This window comes from Lemur catta, chromosome 1, assembly GCF_020740605.2.
Source record: "Lemur catta isolate mLemCat1 chromosome 1, mLemCat1.pri, whole genome shotgun sequence".
NCBI classification, from domain to species: Eukaryota; Metazoa; Chordata; class Mammalia; order Primates; family Lemuridae; genus Lemur; species Lemur catta.
Window position 1 is genome coordinate 271,621,552 of NC_059128.1, and position 13,915 is coordinate 271,635,466.

Here is a 13,915-nt window from a genome sequence, read left to right on the forward strand (position 1 = left end):
TGGTAGTAATTTTGTCACCTATAAATAGGGACAGGTCATAGAGATAACAACATCTCTCCTTGTGTGAGTGGACTCATGCTCGGCCTTGAGAATAGCCCATTGTTGGCTCCTGGGGAGTAGAATTTTTCCTTCCAGAGAGATCTACCATCCTTCTGTTGCTAATTGGAACCTGTTTGACTTAGCTTCTTCATTTTCAGAGGGAATATATGAGGGAGATCTTGAGAGGGTGACAGTTTGAGGTCCTGATACACATTGCCTGGGCGTCTCTAGGAGAGCCACCCATCTGGCTGTCTGCTCTGCTGTTCTGTTGCCCTTAACTTGGGCGGATTTCCCCTTTTGATGGTCTCTATAGTGTACTACAGCTACTTTGGCTGGTTCCAGGACAGCCTGTAATAATTGAAGGATTTCAAAATTATATTTAATGGGTGAATTGTTTTTTGTTAGTAATTCTCATTCTTTCCGAGTAGCAGCCTGGGCATGAAGTATGAGGAAGATGTATTTGGAGTCTATGTAGATGTATTTCTCTTTTTCCTTCCTAACTCTCAGGCTTTTATGCGAGCAATCAGCTCGGCCTCTTGGGCAGAAGTGTTAGAGGGTAGAGGTCTCATTTCTACAACTCCATTAAGGCTGACTATAGCATATCTTGCCTTCCAGATGTCATTCAGCCTGAAGCTACTGCCATCTGTATACTATTTTTCATCCCAGTTGTCCAAGGGGGTATCTTTTAAGTTCGTTCTGCTAGGGTATACTTGTTCTATAGTTTCTGTACAGAAATATGTTAAGTCGGTGAGGGGTCCCATGGGCATCAGGGTGGCTGGATTTAAAATTTGGCACACATTGAGACTGATTTCTGGGTAGTCCAGCAGGAGGGCCTGGTATTTGGTAAGGCATCCTCCTGCCAATGGTAACCTTTTGTTTCTAAGACCTTTTGCTCCTGGTAGTGAGTTCTGACCTCTAATGACATTCCCAAGGTCAACTTAATGCCCTCTTTGACCAAGAGAGTCATGGCTGCTACTGCTCTCAAGAATCCAGGCCATCCCATGGCCACTGAGTCCAACTGCTTAGAGAAGTAGGCTGTGGGTTGAAGGTCCTGCTCCAGAGGTTGGATGAGCACACTCAGAGTGATCCCTGTCTTTCTGTGGTAAAGAGAATGAAAAGCTTATTCAGGTCAGGAATTCCCAAGGGGCAGATATCAGAGACATTTTAATGTCTTGGAAGGCCTTTTGTTGTCCTGGCCCCCAATTAAGGGCTCAGCGTCAGGTCCTTTAAAAGTGTTATGTAGGGGTTTTGCCATGACACTGAATCCGGGAATCCAAATTGTGCAAAATCCAGCCATTCCCCAAAATGTCCTAAGTTGTTTTCAGGTTTGTGGAGGGACGAGTTGTGAAATGGCCTCTTTTCTTTTTGTGGACAGGGAATGTTGTCTTGGGGTTAAAATGTATCCCGAGTACTCAACCTGTTATAAGGGTATTTGGGCTTTAGCTTTGGAGATCCTATATCCTCTGTTGCCCAAAAAGTTAAGAACCTGGACAGTATTGTCATTAGATGATTCCTTGGTGGGGCTGCAGATAAGAATATCATCTACATATTGAAGGATAGCCTCTTGTAGAAGGGACAACTTTCATAATTCCATAGCCAGGGCATTTCCAAAAAGGTGAGGACTATCTCTAAACCCCTCGGGGAGAACTGTCCAGGTATCTGGATTGGTCCACTCGAAAACAAACAAAAATTGGGAGCCTGGATGTAGAGCGATGCAAAAGGGGGCATCTTTCAAGTCCAGAAAGGTAAACCAATTAGGTTCTCCTGGAACTTGAAGTAAAATAGAATATGGATTTGGAACTATGGGATGGATGGGCACAACAGCCTCACTAATGATCCTGTGTCTTGGACTATGTGGTATTCCGCATTAGGTTTTAAGACAGATAAAATGGGAGTATTGCAGGGGGACTGGCTCAAACCATACACCTGCCCCAACCATCAGTGACCAGCTCTTTTTGTGAGCAAAGGAAATTGACTGGAATGATTCTTCTGGCATGTTTTGTAGGCTGGTGTTACCATAGTTACCCGTTTAAATGTATGTCCTTTCTGACATACATAAATGTATAGTCCCATAGACATGAACACCTTTTAACATCTTTTTGTTTCCTAATCACCTGGCATAGGTGTTGGGAATAGGGTCAAATAAGACTGGAGGTGATTTAGGGTGGCTGATTGCAGGTTTTGGTCATATTCTCTGTGCACATATGTTTTGTTTGTAACTTGTATGGTCTATATTTAAAATATAGAGCCAAGATCAGCAATCAAAGGCTGCTAAGATAAATTGATAAATTGAGAAGTATGGTTATATCTTATATTTATATATAAATGAACTTGTTTTTCCAGGATTGCTAGTGATCACTGTTTTCATTAAGACTTTATTGAAGCAGAAATTCATTTTGCAACAGATCTTTTCCTAAACAGTCTTTGTTTTCAAGCAAGATAAATTGGGCCAAATGGATTTGACCCAGGTAATTAACTCTCCATTTTTTGATGATTCTGGTGAGAATTTCTTCCCCATCATTTCATAAAGTGTGGCTGATTATGTTGCCTCTGGTGGTTGGCTGGCATTAGCTAGATGCAAAGAGAGATGCTAACTAAGGCATTTTTAAAGAGAGTTTTTTTTTATTGGAGTCTTTCAGGCACAGATTAAGGTTTGAACTCTAAACTGAACTTCTCTCTCTTCTCCAGAGGAGGTCTCCCTGGATCAAGTTTGGGAGAATTTGCAAAGGAGCAATGAGAAGAGTTGACATAACTATTATTTTAAGTCATGTCTATTGGATGGATAAAGAGAGTCAAACATTTTCTAGGATTATAAACTCAGCACGGGATGAATCCAATTTAAAAAAATCACTTCTGGCTTATGACCAATGATGCAGGAGAAGCTTGTTTTGATTTTTATTAAAATTTTGTTCTCACTGTAAAAAAAAGGGGGTATGATGGGGAACTTTATTGAAAGCTTTAAAAAATTACCAAGAATTCTGACATCTCTAAAGAATTCCTGCTATAATTTTGCCTGTTTATTTCTAGACCTTATGCATCTGAATTTTTTTTTTTTTTTTGGAGACAGAGGCTTTCTCTGTCGCCCTGGGTAAAGTGCAGTGGTGTCATCATGGCTCACTGTAACCTCAAACTCCTGGGCTCCAGTGATCCTCCTGCCTCAGCCTCCCAAGTAGCTGGGACTGCAGGTGTGTGCCATGATGCCTGGCTAATTTTTCTATTTTTAGTAGAGACGGGATCTCACTCTTTCTCAGGCTGGTCTTGAACTCCTGAGCTCAAGCAGTCCTCTTGCCTCAGCCTCCCAGAGTGTTAGGATTACAGGCGTGAGCCACCGCTCCTGGCCCAATATTTTTATATAATTACATATATAATAACACGGGATGTATAGCATGCTTTTTTCCATAAATATTATAAGAGCATTTTTACACAATACATATAGCTTTTTGTATATGTAATAGAAACTTATTGAAGTGAGATATAGACAATTTATGGCTTTGAAATCTATCACCAGATTGTTTGAAAGGAATTTTTTAGATGTATAAGATTAAACTATGATCAACTGTAAAGTTTGCTTTGTTCTAGATATTTTCTCTTGTCCAGTGGATGAAACACTTGTCTGTTCTATGTATGAAACAATGTGCTGGATGCTTTGGTGTTTAGAAGATTGATTTAGAATGTCAGAAAAAGAGACTCTTAGAAAAGTCAGGTTGAAGAATATTATATCCTTTTAAAAAAGTTTTATGTTGTTTTTAATTGACATATAATACTTGTACCTATTTATAGGGTACAGTGTGATGTTTTGATACATATACACATTGTGTAATGATCAAATCAGGGTAATTAGCATATCCATCACCTCAAACACTTGTCTTTTCTCTGTGCTGAGAACATTCAAAATCCTCTCTTCCAGCTATTTTGAAATATACAATACATTATTGGTAGCTATAATCACCCTACTGTGCAGCAGAACACTAGAAGTTATCCCTCTTATCTACCTGTAACTTTGAACCTATTGACCAACCTCTCTCCATATCCTGCTTCTCCCCCATACCTTCCCTGACCTTTGGTAATTACTAATCTACTCTGTACTTCTATGAGATCAACTGTTTTAGATTCCACATCTAACTGAGATTATGTGGTATTTGTCTTTCTGTGCCTTGCTATTTCACTTAACATAATGTCCTCTAGGTTCCTGATGTCATCATAAATAAGTAACAGGATTTCATTCCTTTCTATGGCTGAATAGTACTCCACTGTGTATATATACCACATTTTTTATCCATTCACCCACTGATGAACACTCAGGTTGATCCTATATCTTGGCTATTAAAATTCAGTGGTTTTCAGTGTATTCACAGAGATATGCAACCATGACCACAATTTTAGAACATTTTCATTACCCCAGAAAGAAACCTTGGACCCTTAAGGAGTCACTCTACATTGTTCCTTAACTCCTGGCCATTGGCAACCAGTAGTCTACTTTCTATCTATGGATTTACCTATTCTGGACATTTCATATGAATGGAATCATATAATATGTGGTCTTTTATAATTGGCTTCTTTCACTTAGCATAACTTGACAGTTCACCCACGTTGTACCATGCATCAGTATCAATTCCTTTTTATTGTTGAATAATACTCCATTGTATGGGTATGTAATATTTATCCTTTCATCATGTAATGGACATTTGGGTTGTTTGCACTTCTCGGCTATCATGAATAATGCTGCTATAAACATCTGTGTACAGGTTTTTGAGTGGACATATGTTTTTGATTCTCTTGACTATGGACCTACGAATAGAATCATTAGGTCATATGATAACTCAGTGTGTAAACTTTTGAGGAACTGCCAGACTGTTTACAAAGGGATTGCACCATTTTATACTCTCACCAGCAGTGTATGAGTGTTCTGATTTCTCCACATCTTTGCCAACACTTATTATGTGTTTTTGTTTCTAGCCAGCCCTAGTGGATGTGAAATGATGTGTCATTGTGGTTTTGATTTACATTTCCCTGATGGCTAATGATGTTGCATGGCTTTTTGTGTGCTTATTGGCTGTTTCTATGTCTTCCTGGAGAAGTGTTTATTCACATCTTTTGCCCATTTTTTAATTGGATTGTCTTTTATTATTGAGGTAGAAAATTTTATATAATTTTAGTGGGTTCAAGCAAAACATCAGAAGGGGGTTTTCATATGGGGCTGCCACAATCAACATGGTTCTTATATTCTCATGTCTGTTAAAATACATATAAAATGATGATTGGGGGATCAACATCCCATCTAGGGAAACATATCAGGATGAGGGTGAAAGGGTATATATGTAATTTCTAAAAGCATAGTCTAAAATTAGCTGAGTTTTGATTTGTCTTTAATCATGGTATTTATTTGGAGATTTCCAATAACAGGAGGTTTTTATGTTTAACCAGAAGCATTTATTTCTTTGGGACATTCCTGAAGGCAGAGGTTTTTAAACTGTGTTCTGGGGAGTCTCTCAAAGATTGGGGATGGAGAGGATGTCAGGCAGGGGACTGTACCAAGGTCAACTAGAGAAGCTTAAGTTTTTGTTTTTTTTTTCTCAGAGAAAGGGTCTCGCTCTGTCACCCAGGCTGGAGTACACTGGAGTGATCACAGCTCACTGCAGCCTTAAACTCCTAGACTCAAGTGATCCTCCTGCCTCAGCCTCCTGAGTACCTGTGACTATAGATGCATGCCACTACACCGAACTAATTTTTAAATTTTTCCCAGATTTGGGGTCTTGGTATGTTGCCCAGGCTGGCCTTGAACTCCTGGCCTCAAATGATACTGTCACCTCAGCATCCCAAAGTGCTGGGATCACAGGCATGAGCCACCATGCCTGGCTGAGAAGGTTAAATTTTATCTGTTTTATTTGCTTCCCTTCAGGGTATGATTTTCTTTGAAAAAGGATTCCAAAGCAATAAAACACTGAAAACCAAACCTCACTTTTATATACCAAGCATACTTTTCTTAAATATTTACTCATCCCCCCCCAAATTGTTTTCATTATCATAAACACTAAATGGAGACATTTCTCTGTAAGTGTTTGTAGGGTATGTTCAACATGGGGGAAAAGTTCTATCCTCTCTTTCCTATGATGTCTGATATGGTAAGATGCCTTCTGGGTAAGGTAGGGGATTTGAATTCATTTTCCAACAATGGAGATGTGCTTCCCAAGATGGACTTGGTTAGCAAGAATAAAGGACAGTGCCTGGCTTGCAATGGGCTTTCAATACATACTTGTTAAGTGAATGAATAGAGGAGCCAAAGAACTGTCTTAGCTCTTCACTTGCTTAAGAGGCAGAGGTATAGCCAAAGGGAATCTTACATTTTAGTGTTTTGTTTTGTGTAAAATCCCACCATCCCAGACTTCATCAAGCTGTGAGATTACAGTTTCTGTTAATGCCCCAGTCATAATGATTTGGGCCTTTTACACCACCTAATCACATGCTGTGCAGTCATTTAACCGGAATCTCTCAGGTATCTCTCCACTTAATTGTCTGCCTGAACACATATTGAAAGGGACAGAATATTTACCTCTTAGTGTGAGTGCCTTTAAGTAGGTTTCCCTTGCTGAGGAAAGAGGCTCTAATCCAATCTCTGGGGGAACAGAGCGAGGAAACCTTTTGCCTTTCACCTTCTTCCTGTCCCAGGGTTAACTCTTTTCAGGGTAATTTACAAGTGGAATGTCCATTTGGCTTAGAGCAGTGGTTCTCAATGAGGCAATTCTCTACCCTTCCCACTTTCCACCTCACCCCTACATTAGCAATATCTACAAACATATTTGGTTGTAATAACTGGGAGGGGGAGTGGGTTTGCTTCTAGAATCTAGTGAATAGAGAAGCCAAGGATGCTGCTAAACCTCCTACAATCCCAATGCACAGACAGCCCTCAACAACAAAGAATTGTCTGACCCACACATCAGTTGTGCCAAGGTTGAGAAACCCTGTATCAGAGCAAGTCCCACTTCCTCCTCCAAGGGTGGAATATTGCCCCTTGGTTCCCAGAAGACGTAAGTATGTTTGTTCATGCATTACTCATTTGTAGGGCTTCAACATCATAGTCTAGACTGAGTTTGGAAATCCCAGTTCAATACCATTTATTATTCCTCCACCTGCATAAGACGAAGGTAGACTTTCACGTGCTTTTTGTCATTTTCAGGCATCTACTCCTCTCCTGTGTACAGATGCTTGTATTTGGACATAAGTCTCTCAAGAACCACCAAGAGTACAGTCTAAATCTGTGTTTTAAAATAAAATTCTCCCTAGGATGAAGATATTATTTTGTTGCCTTATTATCCAAAAGTCTTTAGCTCACTGGGACCAAATGATCTAGAATTTTGCCTTTTCCAAGTAAAAGCCCTTAGTCAACTTTGAAAGTGCCAAGAACTATGGAAAAGGTCTTCCCAGAACAGAGAAATATTTGTCCCAATGATGAATCCATGTCTCAAGCTCCTGCAATGTAAAGAATCTCCTTAATTTTGGAATTAATTTCTGCAAAGTTTCAAAGTCTTTTTTACCAAGTCACTTGAACTTTCCCTTCCCCTGTTTGTTTTAGCAACTAAAAACTTTTCCAGGCATGTGGCTTAGGATGGGGCAGCAGATGATCTATGTTGGACCCCAAGGCTATGACCTTTAGACTATTGAACTGTATCATATGGAGTGCTGGGTTACAGGTTTTGGCTTCAGAAATAATATTTCTGTAACTATGGTCTTCTACCTCCATATCGTGTTACATTGAAGGGAATGATAGATAGGATAACCGAGAAATCAAAGGCAGGACCGTGTTCTAGTCAATTATAAATATTGATTTGTTCTTCAGATCATCTATTTGTAAGATTGTGTCTGTAGCTTGATGTGCCAGGGTTTAATATGAATTAATAATGGATGAGCATAAATATGTCTACATAAATAGGTTCTAGACAGGAAACAATAGACGGTTTGACAGTATTCACTGAATAGCTGTATAATTGCTTACCAAATGCACGAAACTAATCTGCAAACCTGTCAATTGAGTCTTCTTGATTCCAGTAAAGGAGAAATTATTATTGACTTTCTCCAGTATGAGAAGATTGGACGGGACAATTTTGACCATTCTTTTTTTGTCAGAAAATCTGCGATTTTGTGATTTATTATCTCTACCAGTCAAAACTCTTAACAGATGGCTTTAAACGAGGTCAGATAATGGAGGCAGGAAGATAGCCATTGTTATTCCCAGTACTGCCAACTCCTAGACCATGATTTGAAAGTGCAACTCTATTTCCACCTAAATTATGTATATGACACAAGTAATTTGAAAGAAAAAAATAGAATAAGAATGGATGATTTGATGGATAGAGGATTTAGAACATCTCTCTCTTTTTTACTTACATGGGTTTGATTTATTAATTTCTTTAAGACAGTTACATGAATACTTTCACTAATCAATATTTAATTATTGACATTTACTGCTCACACTATACTTGGCTCAAACTCTAAACATTTAATTAGAAGCATAGGCTTGATTTCTGTCTCTTTCTTATTAGCTGTGTGATGTTTTCAAATAAATGGAGCACATCGAGTTTCTCTTTCCTTAGTTTTAAAATGTAAATTACTGTATTTATCACTGAGCTGCCTTTTTCTTCAATTATTTATTCAGTAGGTATTTATTGGTAGTCTATTCTATTCTAAACACCACAGAGGGTCCAAAGATCAGTAATAGCCCAAAGGAACTTTGTGTATATGCGTACCAGTATTCCAGATTACCTTCCATTTGTCCCTGATGGGGCACTTTCTTTCCAATGCCTAGTTTTGCTCAGTGAATACCAAATTGGGTGCAAAAGGCAGTTCATTGGATGCAGGAAGAAAATACTAGAACTTCTATTCTGATTTATTTTTTGCCTTTTTTTCCAGGATAACTTTATTTTGACAGTTTCAAACTTACATAAAGTTGCAAAAGTAGTATAAAGAACTCCCATATATCCTTTACTGGATTCACCAATTATTAAAACTTTCTCCAGCTGTGCCTTATTTTTCCTCCCTGAACATTACTGGGGTTCTCTTTCCTTCTCACCTACACACACACACACACACACACACACACACACACGTATACACACACACACATTCTCTGTGTGTATATGTGCATATGTATGTGTATAAATATATGTATGTATTTATGTGTATATATACTTAAATATCTGTGTGTATAAATATATGTATGTATCCATATGTACACACGTATATGTACATACACACACCATCATCCTCCATTGTCCTAAACACTTCGGTGAGTATTTTCTAAGAATAAGGACATTCTCTCATTTAACCATGTTATAATACAATGACTAAAATCAAGGAATTTAGCATTGATACAATGATACAATAGCATTGACTATTTCATTCATAGTCTATATTCAGCTTGCATCAATTTTTCAATAATATTCTTCAAAACTATTTTTTTTCCCAGTCCAGAATCACAGATTGCATTTAGTTGTCATTTCTCTTTAGGTTTCTAAAATATGGAATAGTTCTTAATATGTAACATTTCTGAAGATACAGGCTAGCAATTTTGTAGAATTTTCCTCAATTTGATGTTCTCTGGTATTCCTCATGATTAAATTTAGATTATGCATTTTTGGCAGGAATATCACACAAATGATATTATGTCTTTCACAGTGCATGTTGTATCTGTTCATCTCATTACTACTGATGTCAACTTTGGTCACTTTCTTCCAGATTTCTCCATACTTTTCTGCTTTGCAATTAATAAGAAATCTGTGGGAATATATTTTGAGATTATGTAAATATCTTGTTCCTCGTTAGCCTTTCGCCCACTAGTTTTAGCATCCAATCTTATCTTGGTACATATCTATATTTGGATATGCTTTGTCAGGTACATGTTAGTGCATATATAATTTATAAATGAATACACAGACATGTAGAAATAGTTTGGGCTTGTGCTCAAAGTTTTCTTTTTTTAAACTAATAGTATTATATAATAAAAAATGTTTGGAGACCTAACTGAATGAGATGGTCAGACTATTTTCTTGTTCTGGATTATTGGAACACAATAGGTTGTATTTTTGATCAGGAAACTTCCCCTTGCTCCCAGTGGCCGTGGGCTTATTTCCAATATAAACTCGAATATTATTGCTTTTCAGGAATATATACTTTCCTTCTTATCGTAATATGTAGTATCAGATCAGTATCTGATCAGTGGAAGAAGGAAGAACAGAGGCTTTTAGAGATGTGGGCAACAGTAATAATGAATGAAGTTAATGAAGATAATATTTGCCTTTGTTACACACTAAGGCAAGATTGTTGCTACTTTAAAACAAGGGTTTAAAACTGTTCCCTGAGAACATACCCACAGAGTCTGAGGGGCTTTGCAGGGTTAGGGAAGGCCAAGAAGAGTGCTTGGGACTGAGACTGGTGGCAGTGTGTCCCAAGCTTTGGTCAGTTGGATACAACTTCCATGAATTATGCCATATGTGCACTATCATTTACTCAAAACTTTTCTTTAAATCAGATTTACATAGATTTTTTTTTTAAATTAGCCTACTCTTAGGGCATGTGATGTTTGAAATTATGAGTTTGATGTGTTGGTTTCTATTTAAAAATACATATTAAATAAATTTAAAAGTCTTAAAACTTTGTTATTAATAACCCCAGCAGTGCAAAGCCTTCCCTTTAGGAAGCCCATCTAGGAAACTATGTATCTGAAGAACATTTGCCCTACAGAGGAAGAAGAAACGTGGGGCAAAGGAGACTTTAATTAGTTCTAGTCTAGGTTAGGATTAACTGACCCTGGGAAGGCAGCGGACCTGGTTGTCATGGTTATTAAATCTAAACACGGACTGAAGATCCTTAGCTTCTTATCATGTGTATTTACATCAATGAGTTATTTACAAATATTTACTGAGAACTGAATTTGCTTACGGCGTCACTGCAAATTTCCTCCTGTACCCTCAGCCTACTTCCTCGATTTTAGAGTCAGGTGAGCACTAAAAGGAGACACATTGTTTTGTTAATGAGGCCTGAAATACATACGTAAGGACTAGGGAAAGATGTGGGAAATATTACAAAATCTGCAAGGATAGAGTTGGCATTCTTTAGTTCTAAGAAGCCCAGTGAAGATTTGTTCAATTCGGATATAGGAAACAAAGGACGATAACAACTAAATTTGGAGAACAAAGACTTGTAAGGAGCAAACTGCAAGACAATAGCAACATCTTAAATTATAAAAAATTATAAACTGATGTTTTGTTTTTTCACAAATTAGTTACAATTTTTACAACTTCTTGTACTCTTATAAATATCACTTTTTTGGACTATTGAAGGACCTGTGAGATTTTTTTGTATATGTTAAAAATTTTGGGTGTGTCTACTTAGAGGTGCTAGAATAAAATAAAAAGATCTAAATCTTGCAAAGTTGGAAAAATAAAAGTAAATCATTGGCGCCAACGAGAGATGGGTAAAAATTTAGAAGAGCAGAATGAAACCATCTGCTTCCATCATGCTGTTACTGAATAATTTGTTTTCATTGAATTCTGTCCTTCTTCCTGCCCTGTCCCCTGAATCTTTAGGAAAGAGCTCATTGCCAAGCTGGATCAGGCAGAAAAGGAGAAGGTGGATGCTGCTCAGCTGGTTCGGGAATTCGAAGCTCTGACGGAGGAGAATCGGACGTTGAAGTTGGCCCAGGCACAATGTGTGGAACAACTGGAAAAACTTAGAATACAGTATCAAAAGAGGCAGGGCTCATCCTAACTTTAAATTATTCAGTGTACACTTAAGAGGTTGGTGATTGCTTTGCGCTGGCCAAAAGATTTTTATTTTAAAGGAATAGTGAGTCACATTGATTGCTACTCTGTATTACCCACATGGCAAACATTATAATGAGTTTAATGCTTGTCAGCTTCTAGCGTGAGAGAAGGGATATTTTATTTTAAGTGAGATCATTAATGCAAAGCTGTTACCAATATATGTTTTCAGAGATCTGAATTCTTTTCCAAAGATATACATTTTTTTTTCTCATTTAGGAAGATACGACCATGCTATATATCAAAGGGTAGAAAATGATAAAAATAGAATATTGACTGACCCCTTTAAGAGTCACGAGCTGAGCAGAGTTAAGCCATGCAACACACCAGGAGGATGCTCACTGCAGTCCCACATCTGTGTGTTTTTAAATTGCATGCCTTTAATATTTCAAATGTGCTCAAATCTAAACCGTCAGAAACTTCTCTGCACGTATTTATGTTCACCAGTCAGACTTAATCCCTCAATGATTGATTGTACTAAGAATAAATGGTTGCATATCATAAAAGCTTCCTCATGAAAATATTAGCAGAACTCATGTTTGTGCCCAAAGCACATTTGCCAGTGCTAACTTGCTGTTATTATAAAGACAGATAAGGCTGCATTTTCTTCACACTGTGTTACCTCACAGTAAACATCTCTGCCTTTGTGTGTTCGAGGGGGAGGAGGGGACATGGAAAATTTTTGTTTGGATATTACTTGGATGTGTTCCTATGAAAACATCAGTGAAATGATAACTATTACTTTGTTTTGGATTTAAGGGGATGTTTTAGGTCAGTGACAACTAATAGGAATATATAAGTCAATTCAGAATGAAAACGATTTTTCCCTTGTTCTACCTACCACCATATTTTCCCAAATTGATCTCTGTGTTATATGTCCATTTCTATTCGTATAATTTCTTTTTCATTAAACATGGATCAAAACTGCCAGTTTGTATTTTATTCCTTTCTCAACTCCATTTATTTATTCAAAATGTGTTTATTTTTTAAAAATTCTGATTGATTTATGGGGTACAAGTGCTTTTTGTTACATGGGTGAATTGTATAATGCTGAAGTCACGGCTTTAAGTGTGCCCATCACTAAAGTAGGGTACATTGTACCTGATAGGTAGATTTTTATCCCTCATGCCCCACCTCCCTCCCCCCTTCTTAGCTTTCAATGTCTGTTACACAACTTTATGGCCATGTGTACCCATCATTTAGTTCCCACTTATAAGTGAGAACATGTGGTATTTATTTTTCCATTCCTGAGATACTTCACTTAGGTTAATGGTCTCCAGTTCCATCCAAGTTACTACAAATGACATTACTTCATTCCTTTTTATGGGATGTATACTCCAAGGGGTGTGTGTGTGTGTGTGTGTGTGTGTGTGTGTGTATAGGTTGATTCCATATCCTTGCAATTGTGAATTGTGCTGCAATGAACATTTGGATGCTTGGGTGCAGGTTTTTAGTTAGTTTTGTTTTGTTTTTATAAAACGACTTCTTTCCTTTCGTTAATCTCTTTTATACTAAAAGTTGAGATGGCCTAACTCTGGTCGGAATTTGTTCTTAGCTGTATTTGCATGTGCCAAAAAAGAAGTGAAGTCTCTTTTCTTGGAAAGAGGTCATGTGATTTCTCATATAAACAACTCAGAACTATAACAGTGAATATGAAACATCTGTGTCTTAAGGTATTTGCCTAAAAAACATACAAGAGAATAGTTCATTAACACGATCAGGTGGCCTTAGACAGACCAGTAGTTCTCAAATGGGGGTGATTTTGCACCCAGAGGACATTTGACAATGTCTGGAAACATTTTTTTGTTGCCCCAACTGGTGTGAGGGGGTGCTACTGGGATCTAGGGGACAAAGGCCAGGGATACTGCTAACCATCCTACAATGCACAACAACTCTCCACAACAAGAATTGGCGGGCCCAAAGTGACACTAGCACCAAGATTGATACACCCTGGGGTAGATTAATCACTGGGCAGTTTGGGCAAATGCCAAGGGGAAGCACATTGCAGGGCCACAGATTTCCTGCCATGGGGTGCCAAGTTGTGAGGTCCTTAAGCATGTTGA

At 37.9% G+C, this 13,915-nt stretch overlaps 1 protein-coding gene across 3 annotated transcripts in view; it reads left to right on the forward strand.

Moving 5' to 3' along the window:
• MAP3K7CL (MAP3K7 C-terminal like) overlaps positions 1-12,779 on the forward strand; it is a 43,164-nt gene extending 30,385 nt beyond the window's left edge. For all 3 annotated transcript variants that reach the window (XM_045540514.1, XM_045540517.1, XM_045540516.1), the window contains one exon: positions 11,619-12,779. In XM_045540514.1, the coding sequence (XP_045396470.1) occupies positions 11,619-11,799 (181 nt within the window). In that variant the 3' untranslated portion in view covers positions 11,800-12,779. The remainder of the gene's footprint in view (positions 1-11,618) is intronic.
• The last annotated feature ends 1,136 nt before the right edge of the window (positions 12,780-13,915 follow it).